The sequence below is a fragment of the Bufo gargarizans genome, chromosome 3, assembly GCF_014858855.1.
Source record: "Bufo gargarizans isolate SCDJY-AF-19 chromosome 3, ASM1485885v1, whole genome shotgun sequence".
In the NCBI taxonomy this organism is placed as follows: domain Eukaryota; kingdom Metazoa; phylum Chordata; class Amphibia; order Anura; family Bufonidae; genus Bufo; species Bufo gargarizans.
The window spans coordinates 347644497-347663354 of record NC_058082.1 but is presented as its reverse complement, the minus strand read 5'-3'; the positions used below and the strand labels follow the sequence as shown (position 1 = coordinate 347663354).

The 18858-nt window shown below is 40.6% G+C and overlaps 1 protein-coding gene across 2 annotated transcripts in view; it reads right to left on the bottom strand.

The window, feature by feature from the left end:
• The window catches only part of CSF3R (colony stimulating factor 3 receptor), an 80427-nt gene that overhangs the window by 38967 nt on the left and 22602 nt on the right, over positions 1-18858 (bottom strand). For both annotated transcript variants that reach the window (XM_044287720.1, XM_044287719.1), the window contains exons 4-13: positions 17735-18010; positions 15085-15208; positions 14786-14973; positions 13319-13467; positions 9933-10086; positions 9008-9090; positions 7424-7631; positions 4794-4973; positions 3208-3306; positions 2668-2814 (exon numbers count right to left, since the gene is read on the bottom strand). In XM_044287720.1, the coding sequence (XP_044143655.1) occupies positions 2668-2814; positions 3208-3306; positions 4794-4973; positions 7424-7631; positions 9008-9090; positions 9933-10086; positions 13319-13467; positions 14786-14973; positions 15085-15208; positions 17735-18010 (1608 nt within the window). The remainder of the gene's footprint in view (positions 1-2667; positions 2815-3207; positions 3307-4793; positions 4974-7423; positions 7632-9007; positions 9091-9932; positions 10087-13318; positions 13468-14785; positions 14974-15084; positions 15209-17734; positions 18011-18858) is intronic.

Sequence of the window (18858 nt, the reverse complement as noted above, 5' to 3'; positions counted from 1 at the left end):
CCAATCAGCCTGACATAATGATCTCCAGCCTTGTGCTCGTCAACATTCTCACCTGAGTTAACAAGACGATTACTGAAATGATCTCAGCAGGTCCTTTAATGACAGCAATGAAATGCAGTGGAAAGTTAATTTTCATGGCAAAGAAGGCCTGTGCAATTCATCTGATCACTCTTCATAACATTCTGGAGTGTATGCAAATTGCTATTATAAAAACTTAAGCAGCAAATTTTCCAATTTCCAATATTTATGTAATTCTAAAAACTTTTGGCCACGACTGTACACTATAGAAAAAGCACCAGCCTTTGTGAGCTCCCCTGGTCCCAGCCGCCAGAAAGGCTGGCATATTTTCCTATAGTGTGCAAGCACGAGCATCACTGATGGATTACAGGGTGGTCGTAACCATGGAAACGAGCAGTGTATAATTTGATGGAAAAAATGGGTCCAGCCAGCAAAGGAAGCAATATAGATAATAACAGTACATTAGTTAGTGGCTTGTATTAACTTTCTCTACATGATAAATGCCACTTGCTGAAGTGTCAAAACCCCTTTAAGTGTGCCAGGGAAGAGCGTATCTATATGTCCATATCAATAACTATCAATAACCCTTTTAAATAGGATGAATATATTGCTGTCTTTAGAAGGGTCTTTAAGGCTACAACATTTTTACAGCATTTTACTAATGCATCTAAAATGAAGCAACTTTGAAAGCATTCTTTGTTAATAATTGCCTTTAGTTTTGTGTTTACCGCTGTTATGCAGAACTGTCTCCATAGTAACAGACAACAAACAAGGCCTATGTACAGGTCCTTCTAAAAAAATTTGCATATTGTGCTAAAGTTTATTATTTTCTGTAATGTACTGATAAACATTAGACTTTCATATATTTTAGATTCATTACACACAACTGAAGTAGTTCAAGCCTTTTATTGTTTTAATATTGATGATTTTGGCATACAGCTCACGAAAACCCAAAATTCCTATCTAAAAAAATTAGCATATCATGAAAAGGTTCTCTAAACGAGCTATTAACCTAATCATCTGAATCAACTAATTAACTCTAAACACCTGCAAAAGATTCCTGAGGCTTTTAAAAACTCCCAGCCTGGTTCATTACTCAAAACCGCAATCATGGGTAAGACTGCCGACCTGACTGCTGTCCAGAAGGCCATCATTGACACCCTCAAGCAAGAGGGTAAGACACAGAAAGACATTTTTGAACGAATAGGCTGTTCCCAGAGTGCTGTATCAAGGCACCTCAGTGGGAAGTCTGTGGGAAGGAAAAAGTGTGTCAGAAAACGCTGCACAACGAGAAGAGGTGACCGGACCCTGAGGAAGATTGTGGAGAAGGACTGATTCCAGACCTTGGGGGACCTGCAGAAGCAGTGGACTGAGTCTGGAGTAGAAACATCCAGAGCCACCGTGTACAGGCGTGTGCAGGAAATGGGCTACAGGTGCCGTATTCCCCAGGTCAAGCCACTTTTGAACCAGAAACAGCGGCAGAAGCGCCTGACCTGGGCTACAGAGAAGCAGCACTGGACTGTTGCTCAGTGGTCCAAAGTACTTTTTTCGGATGAAAGCAAATTTTGCATGTCATTCAGAAATCAAGGTGCCAGAGTCTGGAGGAAGACTGGGGAGAGGGAAATGCCAAAATGCCTGAAGTCCAGTGTCAAGTACCCACAGTCAGTGATGGTCTGGGGTGCCATGTCAGCTGCTGGTGTTGGTCCACTGTGTTTTATCAAGGGCAGGGTCAATGCAGCTAGCTATCAGGAGATTTTGGAGCACTTCATGCTTCCATCTGCTGAAAAGCTTTATGGAGATGAAGATTTCATTTTTCAGCACGACCTGGCACCTGCTCACAGTGCCAAAACCACTGGTAAATGGTTTACTGACCATGGTATTACTGTGCTCAATTGGCCTGCCAACTCTCCTGACCTGAACCCCATAGAGAATCTGTGGGATATTGGGAAGAGGAAGTTGAGAGACGCAAGACCCAACACTCTGGATGAGCTTACGGCTGCTATCGAAGCATCCTGGGCCTCCATAACACCTCAGCAGTGCCACAGGCTGATTGCCTCCATGCCACGCTGCATTAAAGCAGTCATTTCTGCAAAAGGATTCCCGACCAAGTATTGAGTGCATAACTGAACATAATTATTTGAAGGTTGACTTTTTTTGTATTAAAAACACTTTTCTTTTATTGGTCGGATGAAATATGCTAATTTTTTTTTTTAGATAGTAATTTTGGGTTTTCATGAGCTGTATGCCAAAATCATCAATATTAAAACAATAAAAGGCTTGAACTACTTCAGGTGTGTGTAGTGAATCTAAAATATATGAAAGTCTAATGTTTATCAGTACATTACAGAAAATAATGAACTTTATCACAATATGCTAATTTTTTTTAGAAGGACCTGTAGTCTGTCCACTACTTTTGCCCAATTTTATACATTTTAAGCTAAAACTAGGTTGTGAAGTTGGACATTAAAGTCAGCATAAATTAGCATCAATCAACATCATTATCTTTTTATTATTTTGTTAAAGATTGATTTAAAAAAAGGCAGATATATATGTATGAACCCTAACTCTTGGGTCAGGAGGTAAGTAATCATGACAGAATATACCAAGGCATCTTTTTCTGCTGTTGCTAAGGAATATGAGAAATCTTACTGTGCTCTCTTCCACTCGTGTCAATCCAGAAAACAGTGTAGTTGGTAATAAATCCATTGCATCTTTGCTCCGGAATTGGCTTCCATTGCACCGTTGCCTGGGATTTGCTGACAGTTAACAATGTGATTTTTGGAGAAAAATCTGGTGCTATGAAAGAAAATGTAAAATATAAACGATAGGCATTCCTTATAGCGTTGATACACCATCACCCACTGCACCTTACAGATCATGTTTGTCAAACAGCAGAAAGAAGAAAGGCCTTGGGCCACTAACCTTGTGTTGACTATGTGTATGATAAAACGTTATCAATTTAGGTGGTTTTCATTTATGAGTTACTACATACTATAATGGACTACACCTACAGAAGAGATAGTACCTTTAGTCAATTCATATGTTACTGTAAATTTACAATCTGATACTATGAGTGTCTTATAAACAATCCTTCAGTACATTTGCTTCTTTTCGTTCCTCATTTTTATTAATGAAATCCACATATGAGATGTATGATCTGATATTTGAGTGGATGCAGCTGTACATTACCTCCTTCTTTTAAGTACACCTCAGTCTCCCTGGCCATTCCTGTAGAGTCGTTATACAATGGATATAGTCTCACAGTGTACTTTTGGAATGGTTGAATATCTGGAAAATGAACACATTGGTGGACATTCTGGAATATGGTAATTCAAATGGATTTGCATTGTAGCCCACTCCTTTTCTTATAAAAAGTAAAAAAAAAAATAATAATATCCTCATGTTGTTCTCTTGTATCACATGGCCCATTGTGTATCCAGTTGGATAAGAACTAATATAGCCACCATTATTGTACTCATAATGGCTGTCATCGTATACTCCTTAATTTCTAGTCTGTCCAGATATGCAGTGTTAGATTATCACAGCTTTCACACTGCACAATTAGATAAAATTTATTTTCATAGTCGGGCCAAGCATCAAGACAACCGCTGTGAATACTGTAGTGGTGGGCATATTTGTTGGTCCCCAGCTTTTCATGAAATAATACACTAGTCACATAAGAGAGCAACCCAAGAATCTTAAATGGTAAAGATTAGGTCTTGGCTGCTGCCCATCTGCTTTTGCCCTTGTCTGGCACCAGCATGGTATAAATATACTTTTTATCTGATTCTTTTCAGACACAGCTTGCCTGGGATACATCCCCTAATAGGACCTTTTAAATGGCATAGTCAGAAAGCACGTCTCTAACAACTAGTTTTCACAGACCACTGAAAATAAATTATCATTAAACCAACAACAGTAAAGGGTCCAAGTGGTTTGGAGTTAAGGCCCTTTTACATGGACCGATGATCAGCCCATCTAAACACCCCACAGATCAACCAACAAATGAGAAAACACTCATTTGACAACATATCAGACCTTTTATGTAGCCAAAAAGATCATTGCTTGTTGGCAGCACATCTCCCACGTAAATAGAAATGTGTTGCCAACAATATTCAAACTGTATGGGTAACAAACGATCATTTGGCCCCAATGCAGCTTGCATTGGCCTCTATGAAGGCCCTTTAAATGAGCTCCAATTGACATTTTATGGTATCCACAACAGACCCATACTTAAAACAATCAGACAGAGTAATCAGACAGAGTAATCAGACAAAATAATCTCTTATTAAGTGAACCATTCTATAAAAAGTAAAAATATAACAAATTCAATTGCTTAGGCTAGTTTCACACTAGCACTAAACTATTCCGGTAGGCTGTTTCAGTAGAGGAACAGCCTGCTGGAGTTTATCACATCCAGCACAGCTGGAAACTTCCACAGCACCACAAGGCCCCATTGACTATAATAGTACCCAGCGGGGTGCTGATTCCTGATTTACTGATGGCCTGATTCCGACATTATTGCCGAGATTCAGTCGAATTCTTGCACTAATGCTGGAAACAGGCCAGATGCTCACTGGGTCCTATTATAGTCAATGGGACTGGTGGGGAAAGGTAGTATCCGGCTGTGCTGGATGCAATGAACTCCAGTAGGCTGTTCCGGTTTAGCGCTAGTATGAAACTAGCCTTATACAGCACCGCCATAGTCTGTAGGAAGTGACAGTTCTGCTAAAAAAATCTATATCACTGTTTATATAAGTGCCACTATCTCTTACCATGCAGAACTGAGCTTCTGCCTGCTTTCTGTTCAGTTTTCCAGTATATTTCACAGTCAGGCAGCTCCAAACTTTTATACCACTCCACTAGATAACCATTAGCTGAAGCCTGAGGATCCCAAGTTACTTGCAAGCTGGAATCACCATCAGAAGACACTTGCATTTTAGACACCGGTGCTCCTATAGTAACAGATGAAAGGCATTTTGTAACATTTTCTGCTAGATTAAAATAATAGATTTAGGTCTATCAGATATCAGGAAAATTCTGGTTGATCAAATTATTCTCACAATCACTTCTATATAGGCAAGCTCACTACCGACAATAATAAAGGGGTTTTCAAACAGAATAAAAAAGCTTGGCCATGGGCTGAAAATGCTTTAAAAACATAACCGAGATTATAGTCGCCTCACCAATCTCCCGCTTCTACCCTTTGTGATTAAGATTGGTGTTAAAGGGCATCTGTCAGCAGAATTGTACCTATGACACTGGCTGTGATGACATTTACACTGCCTTGCCCTGTCAAAGTAGAGTGGGCGTGACAGTTGCAGAGAGAGCAGAGCCTCTAGGTATAACAGCAATGCCTCCGCCTAGAGGCTCATTTGCATACAATAAAACATAATTTTTCTCAGCAATGCGGGCACATATGCCTTCAGCTGCCAACATGTAACAGGTCAGCCAGTTTCATAGGTACTGATCTGCTGACAGATGACCTTTTAATAGTTGTGGATATGCTCATAGGAGTGAATTTATTGCATCCCCCACTCCAGTTTTCTGGTGGAAGAAAACTGCAAACACTGTTTGTGTCTTTTTCCCACCACTTGTGCAAATATTTTTGCGTAAGTGGCATTTTTCCACTACCCAAAAAGTAGACGTGGCGAGGGCAGGAGGGAGCGGGACCAATAGGCCAGGCATATTTGTCTTCTTTTACGCCAGTTTTGTGGCGTAAAAGAAGACTGAAATCTACGACAGCTAGAGACTGGGATAAATTTTAGTTTACATGCAAACACTGCTAGAGCCAGCCCTGGGATATCATAGACCTGCGTTAAACATCAGCACTTTATGATTTTACCAACAAAATATAAAAAAGGCAAAGAATCCCAACAGTTTTAAATTCCTAATGTGTTGTTCACACTTATCTACAGGAAGCTAAATCTAGTTGGTTTGGAGCTATAGATTGTAAGCCCTGGTAGGGTCCTCTCTCCTCCTGTACCAGTTGGTAACTCGTCTTGTTCATGCTTATGGCAGTTGTTCTTTATTATGTATATACACTCACCTAAAGAATTATTAGGAACACCATACTAATACGGTGTTGGACCCACTTTTGCCTTCAGAACTGCCTTAATTCTACGTGGCATTGATTCAACAAGGTGCTGATAGCATTGTTTAGAAATGTTGGCCCATATTGATTGGATAGCATCTTGCAGTTGATGGAGATTTGAGGGATGCACATCCAGGGCACGAAGCTCCCATTCCACCACATCCCAAAGATGCTCTATTGGGTTGAGATCTGTTGACTGTGGGGGCCATTTTAGTACAGTGAACTCATTGTCATGTTTAAGAAACCAATTTTAAATGATTCGAGGTTTGTGACATGGTGCATTATCCTGCTGGAAGTAGCCATCAGAGGATGGGTACATGGTGGTCATGAAGGGATGGACATGGTCAGAAACAATGCTCAGGTAGCCCGTGGCATTTAAACGATGGCCAATTGGCACTAAGGGGCCTAAAGTGTGCCCAGAAAACATCCCCCACACCATTACACCACCACCACCAGCCTGCACAGTGGTAACAAGGCATGATGGATACATGTTCTCATTCTGTTTACGCCAAATTCGGACTCTACCATTTGAATGTCTCAACAGAAATCAAGACTCATCAGAGCAGGCAACATTTTTCCAGTCTTCAACAGTCCAATTTTGGTGAGCTTGTGCAAATTGTAGCCTCTTTTTCCTATTTGTAGTGGAGATGAGTGGTACCCGGTGGGGTCTTCTGCTGTTGTAGCCCATCCGCCTCAAGGTTGTGCGTGTTCTGGCTTCACAAATGCTTTGCTGCATACCTCAGTTGTAACGAGTGGTTATTTCAGTCAACGTTGCTCTTCTATCAGCTTGAATCAGTCGGCCCATTCTCCTCTGACCTCTAGCATCAACAAGGCATTTTCGCCCACAGGACTGCCGCATACTGGATGTTTTTCCCTTTTCACACCATTCTTTGTAAACCCTAGAAATGGTTGTGCGTGAAAATCCCAGTAACTGAGCAGATTGTGAAATACTCAGACCGGCCCGTCTGGCACCAACAACCATGCCACGCTCAAAATTGCTTAAATCACCTTTCTGTCCCATTCTGACATTCAGTTTGGAGTTCAGGAGATTGTTTTGACCAGGACCACAACACTACATGCATTGAAGCAACTGCCATGTGATTGGTTGACCAGATAATCGCATTAATGAGAAATAGAACAGGTGTTCCTAATAATTCTTTAGGTGAGTGTATACTCCATGTACAGTGACATGGAATGAATTGTGCTTTAATAATAATAATAAAAACAAGTGTAAATTGTCAGTAAAATTATAATTTTCTTTATCAATTGACTAGATGCCGACCCAGTTCTTGAGATTTCCTTTCTGCTTACCATTCCTGGTGAGGAAGATCTCTGTCTCCGGAGAAGCTCCAGCCTTATTGTGTGCCCATATAAAGACACTCTTCTTTTCAGGAGGCATGGAGATAGTACAATTGAGAACGGTTGTGTTGCACAAAATGGTGTCTGCCTCACGTGGATCAGAGGAGTTCCTTACTATGTACCACAAATGTTCTGCATTAGCCTTATTTTTCTCCAGTTTCTGAAGAAAATGAAGAAATTTATCAATATCCTTTACTCCCAAAAGCTGCAATTGTGCAAGTAAATAGTTTAATACTGAACATTCAAAGTTATATATACGATGTGTAATGCATCGAATGTCATTTCATAAATAGTACTATGATATCATATGTCCTTTTTAGGTGAATTGGTTAAAGCGGTTCCGCAGTTTGTTTAAACTGAAGATCTATTCTCTGGATAGATCATCAGCATCTGATCGGCAGGGGTCCGACACCAGGGACCCCCGCCGATCAGCTGTTTGAGAAGGCAGCGGTGCTCCATCAGCGCCGCGGCCTTCTCACTGTATACCGCAGGCCTAGTGACGTCGCGACTAGTATCAACTGGCCTGGGCGGGGCTAAGCTCCATTCAAGTGAACAGAGCTTAGACCCGCCTAGGCCATTGATACTAGTCGTGACGTCACTGGGCCTGCGGTAAACAGTGAGAAGGACGCAGCGCGACTGGAGCGCCGCTGCCTTCTCAAACAGCTGATCGGCGGGGGTCCCGGGTGTCAGACCCCCGCCGGACAGATGCTGATGATCTATCCAGAGCTTTTTGTGAAGTGAGGTGCAATAGTGATGCCCTCATTGCACCAAACAGCTCATTTGCACATAAAAAATGAATGATTTCTCAGGAATGCAAGCACTGATTGGAATGAGGGAAAAGCGTTGGAATCAGGCAACCACAGCACATCTGACACTATGGAGGTATTTGGTGACAGATTCCCTTTAATATAATTAAAGCAAAATATTGTCTGTCTTTTTCCTCTCATCATCGTCTTCTTTTTTTTTTATATCTTCCTTCTCCTATTCCTTCTGTGACTTTCCATGTCTTTGTCATTGGTGGTATGGTTCCATCCATATTTTAATTCATATATTTACTTATTTACTTAATTCTCATCTGCAATAAAAGTTCTCATGTACTAATATTTTGTGTCTCCTCCAACTTTTTTCTGAGTTCTTTACCCTAAAGCCCCTAAAAAAATTTACAGTTATAAAAATCCCTGTCTCGTTGTACATGCCCACCATTTAGTATAGAGCAGAAGCTGCTGAGCTTGGGCAGTTCTGCTCAATGATTGGCAGCTATCTCTGTATGCACAGTCACTGCATCGGACCACCCATGGGCTCCTAGGCTTAGAAAAGCAGGGATTTAAATGAATAAAATACATGTTATACTTAATCTTTTCCTACAAACGATTTACTGTATATGAATCTGCTCAGCAACTCTATGTTCAAAATGACAGGTTCCCTTTAAATATTTTAAGCCAAACACTATTTCACTAAAATTAACCTAATATTTCAAATATTCTATTTTTCTTGTTCGTTATAGTAGCAAATTAGTGCATGTTCGTGTGACCATACCTTCCACATTAGCTGAATTTTCAACGGCGTCTCATGTGTAGATTCCAACAGCCGCCACCAGGTCTCTAATTTTACAGTTGGAACTATGATTTGAATAGTATTCAAGAAGATAAAAAAAAATATTTTAGTGGCTTACTATATAGATGCTAATAGCAAGGAATTAGAACATGGAAAATAATGGGGCATTTAAACTCTGGTCATTTTTGCCAAATACATAATTATATACTAAGTTACCAGTATTAAATGGAACGTGTCTTCAGAAAAGACCTATTGTTTAAATCACGATTTTATGTTACAGAATTTTTATGTGTTTTTATTTTATTTTTTCATGTCAATGTCAATTTTCACAGTGGTCACTAGGCCTAAAATATGTTCTGTCCATTGAGATCAGCTACATGAGCCATAGACACAATGGACAAGTGTTGACCCTATTGACTTATATGGGAGAGTTTTTTAGGCATGCTGTATGATATTTGCTGTGCTATCACCTACTGTATATGGTGGATCTTGTGTTATCTACAAAACGTAACTGAACAGAACTGAGTGCTCCAAAATGCATTTCGTTCCGTTCTCATACCGGAGAGCAAACCGTAGTATGCTGCTGTTTTCTTTCCGTCCTGGGATGCGGACCAAACGGATCCATCATGACGCACAATACAAGTCAATGGAGACAGATCAGTTTTCTCTGACACAATAGAAAACTGATCCGTCCTTCCATTGACTTTCAATGGAGTTTATGACAAATCCGTCTTGGGTATGCAGATGGTTGTATTATCAGTAACGGAGGCGTTTTAGCTGAACCCTACCGGATCCAGCAAAAACGCTAGTGTGAAAGTAGCCTTAAACAATTTGTCATTTTCTGATGACACATTCCCTTTATGTAGTACTGATTATTGGTAACTTTTGTCTCGATAATAAAACTTACCTGATTCCAAAGTGGTAACGCTTGTTATTGGTCCCCAATCGCTCCATTGTCCTGTTAGATTTTTACGGATACAACGAATTTGGAAATCATATTTTTCATCACTTAACAAGCCACACTGGTCCATTGTTTTTACATTAATTGGTATCTCTGCAGGCTAAAGAAAACGAACATAGTTCAGAATAGGTTCTTTTATTGTAGTGAGAACAAGTTACTTTTAGTTTTACTATACCAAATCATATTGGGAGGTGAAAGCCCAGCTTCGAATTTATACAATTAGCATTGATCTCAATGGAAACTGTGAAAATCTCATTGCACTGATTTGCCTTTAATGTCTGCTTCAGGAAAATGCTGCAGTTTCATGTCGGGGGAAGCAAGAGAAGGAGTTCAGTGCATGGACCCCCTAGTACCACCACCACCACAGACCCCAAAGCACTGGCATATTCTGTCTCCATGGTGAGTATGCCACTGACATGGATCCAACTTATAGTCATGTATATGATCCTTTAAATAAAACTCACCTGGTATATATTTGGAACTATCCAGTGTAAGAACCTGCGTGAATACATGGATTTTATGTGTTGCAAACAATTTGCATTAAGAACATACACTTGCTAAATAGATACGTGTTCCACTGTACATATATGATCCAAAAACACCCTTCATAACAATTTACTAGTTTGGAGACCATTTAAAGAGTAGTGCATAAAGGCTTACAGGATGGAGCAATATACTAAACCAGAGCTTTTCAAATTATAATGTGCCACCAAGTTGTTGGTAAGGTGTAGCTAGAGAGGCAGAGGTGACAAATTTGATCAATCTCGGTTTCAGCATTAACATTGCTCTTTTTTTAAATTTATTTTAGTATTATACTCTTTTTTGCATTTATTTTAGTATTATATTGGATTCAAGAGAAAAACGAACTAATGAACAAATTGAGATTAATTTTATTAGTTTGCCATGGACTCCGAACAATGGTTAGGTCTAGGCATTAGTAAATTTGGAGAGAATACCACGGCACTCAATGTCTTACTCTATAAGGAAGGCATAGATGAATGACTGTGGTGTTGGTATAGAAAATATAATGCTCAATATATCAGATATAGATGAATAAAACAATATCCATTCTGGATTAAAGCTCCATAGGTCAGCTCTATTATTAACCTTCACAGTGAGTCTATGCGAGTACAAAAACTAGAATAAAGAAAATCTAGTAAAATTAAACTAATATCCGCTAAGTATAAGTTCTTAAAGACACACATTATTATGTGGGGCAAGCCAAACCAATCAGAGGGCTATGCTGTAAATAATAGCTGCCAAGATTCCAGCGTGACCAGTTAGGTGCGTTCTCCTGTCCATCTTCCGCAAACCAGTTCTCGTACCATCCTGGACTGAGCAGAACCCTAATCAGAGGGAAAGCTCATGCCTAGGAGTCATCCCGGTCACACCTTACAAAATCACAGCCCTTGGAAAAATACTGATTCAGCACCAGAGGCCCCATGCACTCACCGAACATCATATCCCCAAAGGCGTAGATGATGCCCATTTAGTGGACCACCTCCCTCTCTGGGTCTTTCTGGTACAAGTGATACATGCATAGCTCCCCCAAATAATAGGGTATTGCTCATGTTTAACAATGTGGTGTATGCGGATTCAAGAAAGCCAAAAGAAATAAGTGACTATCCAATGTTCTGGGGTTAAGCCATCACTTAGACATGGGTGTGTGCCCCCCCACCCTGGAAATCTGTGAACTGAGTTCTGCCTCCCCCAATTGCTCGAGGGGGGGCAATTGCTGCTCAGAAGTGGGGGGGGGGGGGTGGCGACTGGGCACAGGGAGATGAACGCTTTCATTGTGGGAGCGTTCATCTCCATAGTCATCTGTATCACCGTCTTCAGGACAGCGATACAGATGACTGTGCTGAGGCAGGGGAGGGAGAGGCATGTCCCTTTCCCTTCCTCTGATCTATCAGAGGCCGGCGCAGGCGGCGCGATGACGTCATCGTGCCGCCTGAGCCGTACAGCGCGGGACACAGGCCGGAAGAGGCCTACATCGCATCACTGCTAAGGAGGTAAGTATAAGTTTTTTTGTGTACAATACTGGTGGCTACTGGCACATAATGGGGGTCTCTGGCTACTGGCACATAATGGGGGTCTCTGGCTACTGGCACATAATGGGGGTCTTTGGCTACTGGCACATAATGGGGGTCTCTGGCTACTGGCACATAATGGGGGGCTGTTATTACTGGCACATGATGGGGGGCTGTTATTACTGGCACATGATGGGGGGGCTGTTATTACTGGCACATTATTGGGGGCACTATAGGGGCATCTACTGAGGCCACAAAGAAGGGGTGTTTTATATGGGGGGGCTCTGTACAGTAGAATTTTATACTGGGACACATTATGGTGGGTACTATAAGGAAGGGGGGAGGAGTACTATGGGGTCATCTACGGGGGGGGGGCACTAAGAAGGGATATTTTTTACTTGCAAATTATGGGGGACACTGAGGGCACCTACTGGGGCATTTTATACTGGTACATTATGGGGGGCACTAGGAGGAAGGGGGGAGAGGAGCACTATGGAGGCATTTACTGGGGGCACTATATAGGGGTATTTTATACTGGCACATTATGGGGCACTATGGGGACATTAGCTCAACTAGGGGCATTACAAGGGGGTATTTTTTGCACTGTCACATTATAAGGAGAATTATTTCTACTGGGGGGGGGGCATTATAGTGGGCTTTTACTCCCCCATGGTATGAGCCCCCTAGTAGCAGCACCAGCCTCTCCCTGCTCTGCTATCCCTCTGCCCTTCTCCAAATCCTTATTATGAAATCTTTCTCAATAGGATAAAACACAACATCAGCTCCACCGAGCCCCCGGCCAAAGTGTTGAAGTGGTGTCCGAGATCCCAAGGACCAAGCCAAGTAATTGTAAGTTTTCATGTGAAATATGTTTGTTATACACATATAGCATACACTGTGCCACACAATATACAGTATACCTCTACACTGTGTAGTCTGTTCTATAAGCACCATTGTTTTGTGGCGGAGGACAGAAAATAATCTGGCAGTGCCCCTCCCGAGACCAGGCTCTGGATCCGCCACTGCACAGCTCATGCGTTATTATACTTTGTGATAATGAATATGCCCCTCCTCTTCATTACATTCTCAGAAACAAGCAGAGCATGGATGTCAATAAAATTATGCCCGCCCCCCCCGGAAAAATTTCTGCGGACGCCCATGCACTTAGACTGTCTCCGACTACCTAAAAAAGAAGTGCCAAACAATAACTAACCTATAATGATAAAGAGCCCAGGCATCATCATCTGCAGGCTGGTAAAGCCCTCTTATAAAAAAAAAAACAGGTGAAAGCCAAAGACTTACCCCGGTCCATTCCTTTTCTGTAGCCTTTTTGTACTGAAGCTGACACCTCATGTCTGTTAAAAAGCTTTCCTTTTTTGCATATGTCCATTGCAATGTAACACAGTCCTTATGAGGTATGGCATCTTTAATTTCTATCGGCTCAAGCTTCACTAAAAATGTAGATATACAACTTATTCAGAACATGCCACCAGAGATAACACAAGACTATCGGGTGTAATACAGAACTGGCTTAGTTGCCCATAGCAACCAATGAGATTCCACCTTCTATTTTTCAAAGGAGCTCTGAGAAATTAAAGGTGGCATGTGATTGGTTGTTATGGGCAACTAAACCAGTTTTCCTTTAAACCAGTTTTGATAAATCTCCTCATATATATTTATTTTATTATTATCCATACTTTATGTAGTGGTGATATATTCCACTCCAATACAGAATCCTAGTACACTTGCTTAGTCCACACAGGGCAACTTTTGTGACGCATCCATATATGGGTTTTTCTGGCACATATTTGCAAGCTTATTACCCTTTGACAGCTCAGAAATGGCTTAGGTGGGGTCCACATCGCCATATATTTTCCATTCTTCTGATCTGTCAGAAGAACAGAAAAAAAAAAAAGATCCTATATTTTAAGCGTCCATTATGCTCATTTATGCACATTTGGCATCCGTTTTAGCCATTTCCATCTGAGATCCGTTATTTTATACAGAACAAAGGATCCATTTTTTCTTTATTTTTCTGTTCTTCTGATGGATTAGAAAAACCGAAAAATAAAAGGTGATGTGAACCCACCCTTACTTGACCTCTTTTTTTTTTTTTTTAAATGCTAAGTTTATCACCACGCCTGGTTGCTACATGTTGGACAATAAGAAATGATATAATGCCCTACAAACACTGTGTTTTTTCAAGTGTAGTTTTAAGAAACTTTCCTACATTTTTTTTTCTACCTTTGACTTTTTTTTTATCGTATAGTATGGTCTGGGTGGGGCATTTTTTCAACCCATTTCTCAGAGGCTTCTCTAGAGGAAAAGAAAAAAGTTTGAAAAAACTATGTCAAATGTTTAGTGACTTAAAAAATCATAAAAAAGGTGCACACATTTAATGTTTTTCTACAAGCTAAGTTGGCTCCATACCCTTTGGATCTGCACTGTAGGAACCTGCACAGGGACCCTTTTCTCTCGCTCCCAACTAGTAACTTCTATTTGGTGTGAAGCTGCTAGAATAATCTAAAGTTCTGGAAGGGTCTTACAAATGTTCTATTCTAGTAAATATATATATATTTCCATAATCTGCAATGTTTGTAAACCACAAGTCTCAGGTCTAGGTTTTAGGAATGATGAAGTCATCAGGGAAGGATTGTGCAAATATAGTCTATTGGTATGCCTTATACACAATATTAATTTGTCCTTATGAAACTTAACACACAGAGTATGATAAAAATGTTAAGCCACATCCTAATAAGCAGAATATACCTTCCCGTAATGGGATCAGACAAAGTAGGGATGAGGCGGCAGATCCGATCTTGTTTTTCACCGTCACTTGTACTGCCAGTTCCTTGTAATTATCAAAATATTTACGGGGAATAATACAAAAATGTTCCTCCTTTGCAGCATTACATACATATCCGACACCTGCAGGAGTACTGCAGTTGTCCTTGGACCTACAATAGACAGTTAATATAATTTATAAAGGCAAATCTTAAAGTTGATATACAGTAGGCACAGCTACAAATAGCAGGCAAAGTTTCCCAGTCTTACTTCTGAATACTTGCCTAAAAGCGGACAGTGTGACAGTTTCTTCTAAGAGCGAGTCTTTCTGATGTTGCCATGTGCATTTGACAATGTTTTTTGGAATGTTCATTAGGCAGCTAACGTTGGTTGGTGCAGTTGGTAGGTCTGTAAAATAGTGGAATTGGTGAAGTAATTGTAAAAGTAAAGCTTGTAATGGAACCCCTACTGTTTTTTGCTTCCAAAGATTTGCGAACTCGGAATATGAATTTACACCTTAAGGTAAAATCTTGAGGACTAAACAGCATGTAGATATAACAAAACAAAAAGGAGCAAAGTCATAGAATAGCTATATCTCAATTAATATTAGACTTCTACATTTAAAACCCTTAGACCAATGATAACGCATAGCCGGCTCTCCATATCTCCATTCGCAACGCCAACAATGTAAGAGCTAATGACATAGCCCTAGATAATTTAAAGTAGGACCGGTTGTATTTTGGTCTGTTTTTTATAATCCATCTAAAATCAGCCTAACAATCTCTCAGACTCCTAATAAATGTAAAAATCTGCAGTTTTATGGAGGAAACACCATATTTTAGTAAGAAGGGAACAAATATAGACTAGAGACCAACAAGTTAGTAGCTACTTTCTGTGTAATAAGTGTAATCGATACATGAAATAAAACATTTACTATAAACAACTTATTGTCATTTTTACCTTTTATATTATAATTTTTTTTTCATTTCCTAATTGTTGCACCATAATTGTTGTCACCTACAGCATTTGTGCAGTCAGTTGCCACAGACACATAATCTTGTTCCTTTACCACATTCCTTGTCAGTTTTAACTTAGGTTGGTTTTGAACATAATTTTTAATTTTTTTTTATGGCAGCATTTTTAACTTCAAAAATTCTGCCTCAACATGTTAGCTGTAAGTCTATGGTAAATTATTAAACCGTATGAATGAGTTCACATCCGTTCTGCAATTTTGCAGAACGGTTGCAGACCCATAAATTTCTATGGGGCTGTCCACATCCGTTGCTCTGTGCTGCGGCCCCTCAAAAAAAAACTGAGGACAAGAGTAGGCATTTTTTATGACAGCGGCAGCATGTGCGGTCCGAATATTGCGGAACGCACATGGGCCGGTAACCACGTTCATGTGAATGTAGCCGAACACGGATACCGGTCCATGTGCATTCCGCAATTTGCGGATCGCACGTGCCGCCACTATCATCAAATTTTTTTTTTGCAGGCCTGCGGCACGGAGCAGCAGATGCGGAGTGCTGTCCACATCTTTTGTGGCCCCATAGAAATTAAATTGCGGAACGGATGCAGACTCATTCATACGATCATGTGAATGTAGCCTAAAACATGACTTTTTTGTGGTGTTTTTATTAACTTGTGTTGCATTTTTTGGGACCATCGCATTTTTGGGGGTAATCGCAGCATTATCTGGGTATGGCATTTTTTTTTTATACTTATTTTCTGCCTTTTCTATGCCATAGACATTAGTTGATTTTACCCCTCTTCAAAAAATGCATGTGTCAATGTATTTTTTGTGTGTTTGTACATTTTATTTTTATTTTTTACGTCACCATACATGAAATAAGAGGTGGCTGCAAAAATGTGTAGCTTGCAAAAAACGAATTCAATAAATCTACATATACAAAAACATCCGTTAAAAACACAGCAAAAAATGCAACAAAAAAGCCACATAACTTTGGGCATTTTACGGACTCAAAAGAATGCCAAAAAATATCCGTGAAAGAGGCCTTAGGCCTCATGCACACGGTCTTTGTTTTGGTTCGCATCCGAGCCGCTGTTTATGCGGCTTGGATGCGGACCCATTCACTTTAATGGGGCCGCAAAAGATGCGGACAGCACTCCGTGTGCCGTCCACATCCGTTGCTCCGTTCCGTGGCCCCGCAAAAAAATAAATAACATGTCCTATTCCTGTCTGCGCTTTACGGACAAGAATAGGCAGTTATATTAAAGGCTATCCGTGCCGTTCCGCAAATTGCAGAACGTGCACGGACGCCATCCGTGTTTTGCAGGTCCATGATTTGCGGACTGCAAAATACACCAGAGTTGTGTGCATGTAGCCTTATACCTCATGCAGACGTGTCAGTTTTGGATCAGTGGTAACACGGACCGTGTTCGATCCGTGGTTTCTCCCGTGACAGATCAGTGTTGGGTCCGTGGGTCATTTTTTTGCTGTCCGTGTTGCATCCGTGTTTCACTGACACTGAGCAGCTGGAAAATAATTTTCAAAGCATCTCTTTTTAATGATCCGTGAAATACTTATGCAACACGGATGGCATCCGTGTTTTTCACTGACCCATAGACTATAATAGGCGTGAGGAATCCGGGAACAATGACCAAGATAGGACATGCATCCATGCTGAAAACACGGACCGTGCTAAAACATTGATGTGTGAATACACACATTCAAATGAATGGGGAAGTGTGCTGTCCGCGGAGAACATGTACAGCACGCGTACGTGAATCACTGACGTGTGACTGAGGCTTTATGCTGAAATAACCTGAGTAATTCGAGAGAAATGATGAGCACCATGTAAGGGGCTTTAGCAGTGTTTGACTGGCACTGTGCTGACAACATTCCATAGTTTTTTTTTTAAGGTAGAGAACCTCTACAAATGTCGATTAATTATACATAAAAGTGAAACTCACAACCAGCCTTGATGTTAATTTGGTCCATGAGCTGAAGTCCATCACTACTGTTGATGTAACACTGGAGCAATCCTGAGGTCTTGTCAAAGCTTTGGAAGTACACTGAACAATTGTTCGCCTGAACACTGCTGTATCGACTACATGGGACAAAATCGTCATCTAGTTTCCAGATTACTTCAGATTTCCCACTTAAGTGAGAGCAGTCACAGGAAGCAGACAGAGGGGAACCAAGTTGAATGACTGAAGAAGTTGCAGTAATTTGACAGGACTGGACACCTATAGAAGAAGATGATGCAATGACTATTGTATGCTAATTAAAAAATGCATATTGTGAATTTTCTTTTGTAACTGTAGTAAATTATAGCTGCAAGGGGTAACAGGGGTGTCAATATATACAGTATGTGGTTTTATTCATTTTGTCATATATTTAAAAAAAATCACACATTTCAAAGTAAAAAGGATCCCACTGCTGCAGACAGGAAAGCATCGAGTAATAGGACCTTAAAGGGCTTCTGTCACCCCACTAAAGTGATTTTTTTTTTTGGGCTGGTGAAATTAGTTATATTGCGATATATCACAATATAATTGTGTTACTTACTTTGATCCAGCAGTTTCTTCAAAAAACTAAGTTTTATCATATGTAAATTCGGTCTCTAAGGCCTCTTTCACACGGGCGTCATGTTTTTTGCCCGGATAAGAGCCGGGTGCGTTGCGGGAAAATGCGCGATTTTTCCGCGCGAGTGCAAAACATTGTCATGCGTTTTGCACTCGCGTGAGAAAAATCACGCATGTTTGGTACCCAAACCCGAACTTCTTCACAGAAGTTCGGGCTTGGGATTGATGTTCTGAAGATTGTATTATTTTCCCTTATAACATGGTTATAAGGGAAAATAATAGCATTCTGAATACAGAATGCTTAGTATAATAGGGCTGGAAGGGTTAAAAATAATAAAAAAAGTTAACTCACCTTCTCCTCTTGTTAGCGTAGATCCCGGTCTGTTCTTTAGCTGTGGACTGAATGACCTGAGGTGATGTCAGATCACATGCTCCAATCACATGGTCCATCACCATGGTGATGGAGCATGTGATCTGACGTCATCAAAGGTCCTTCAGCCACAGCTAAA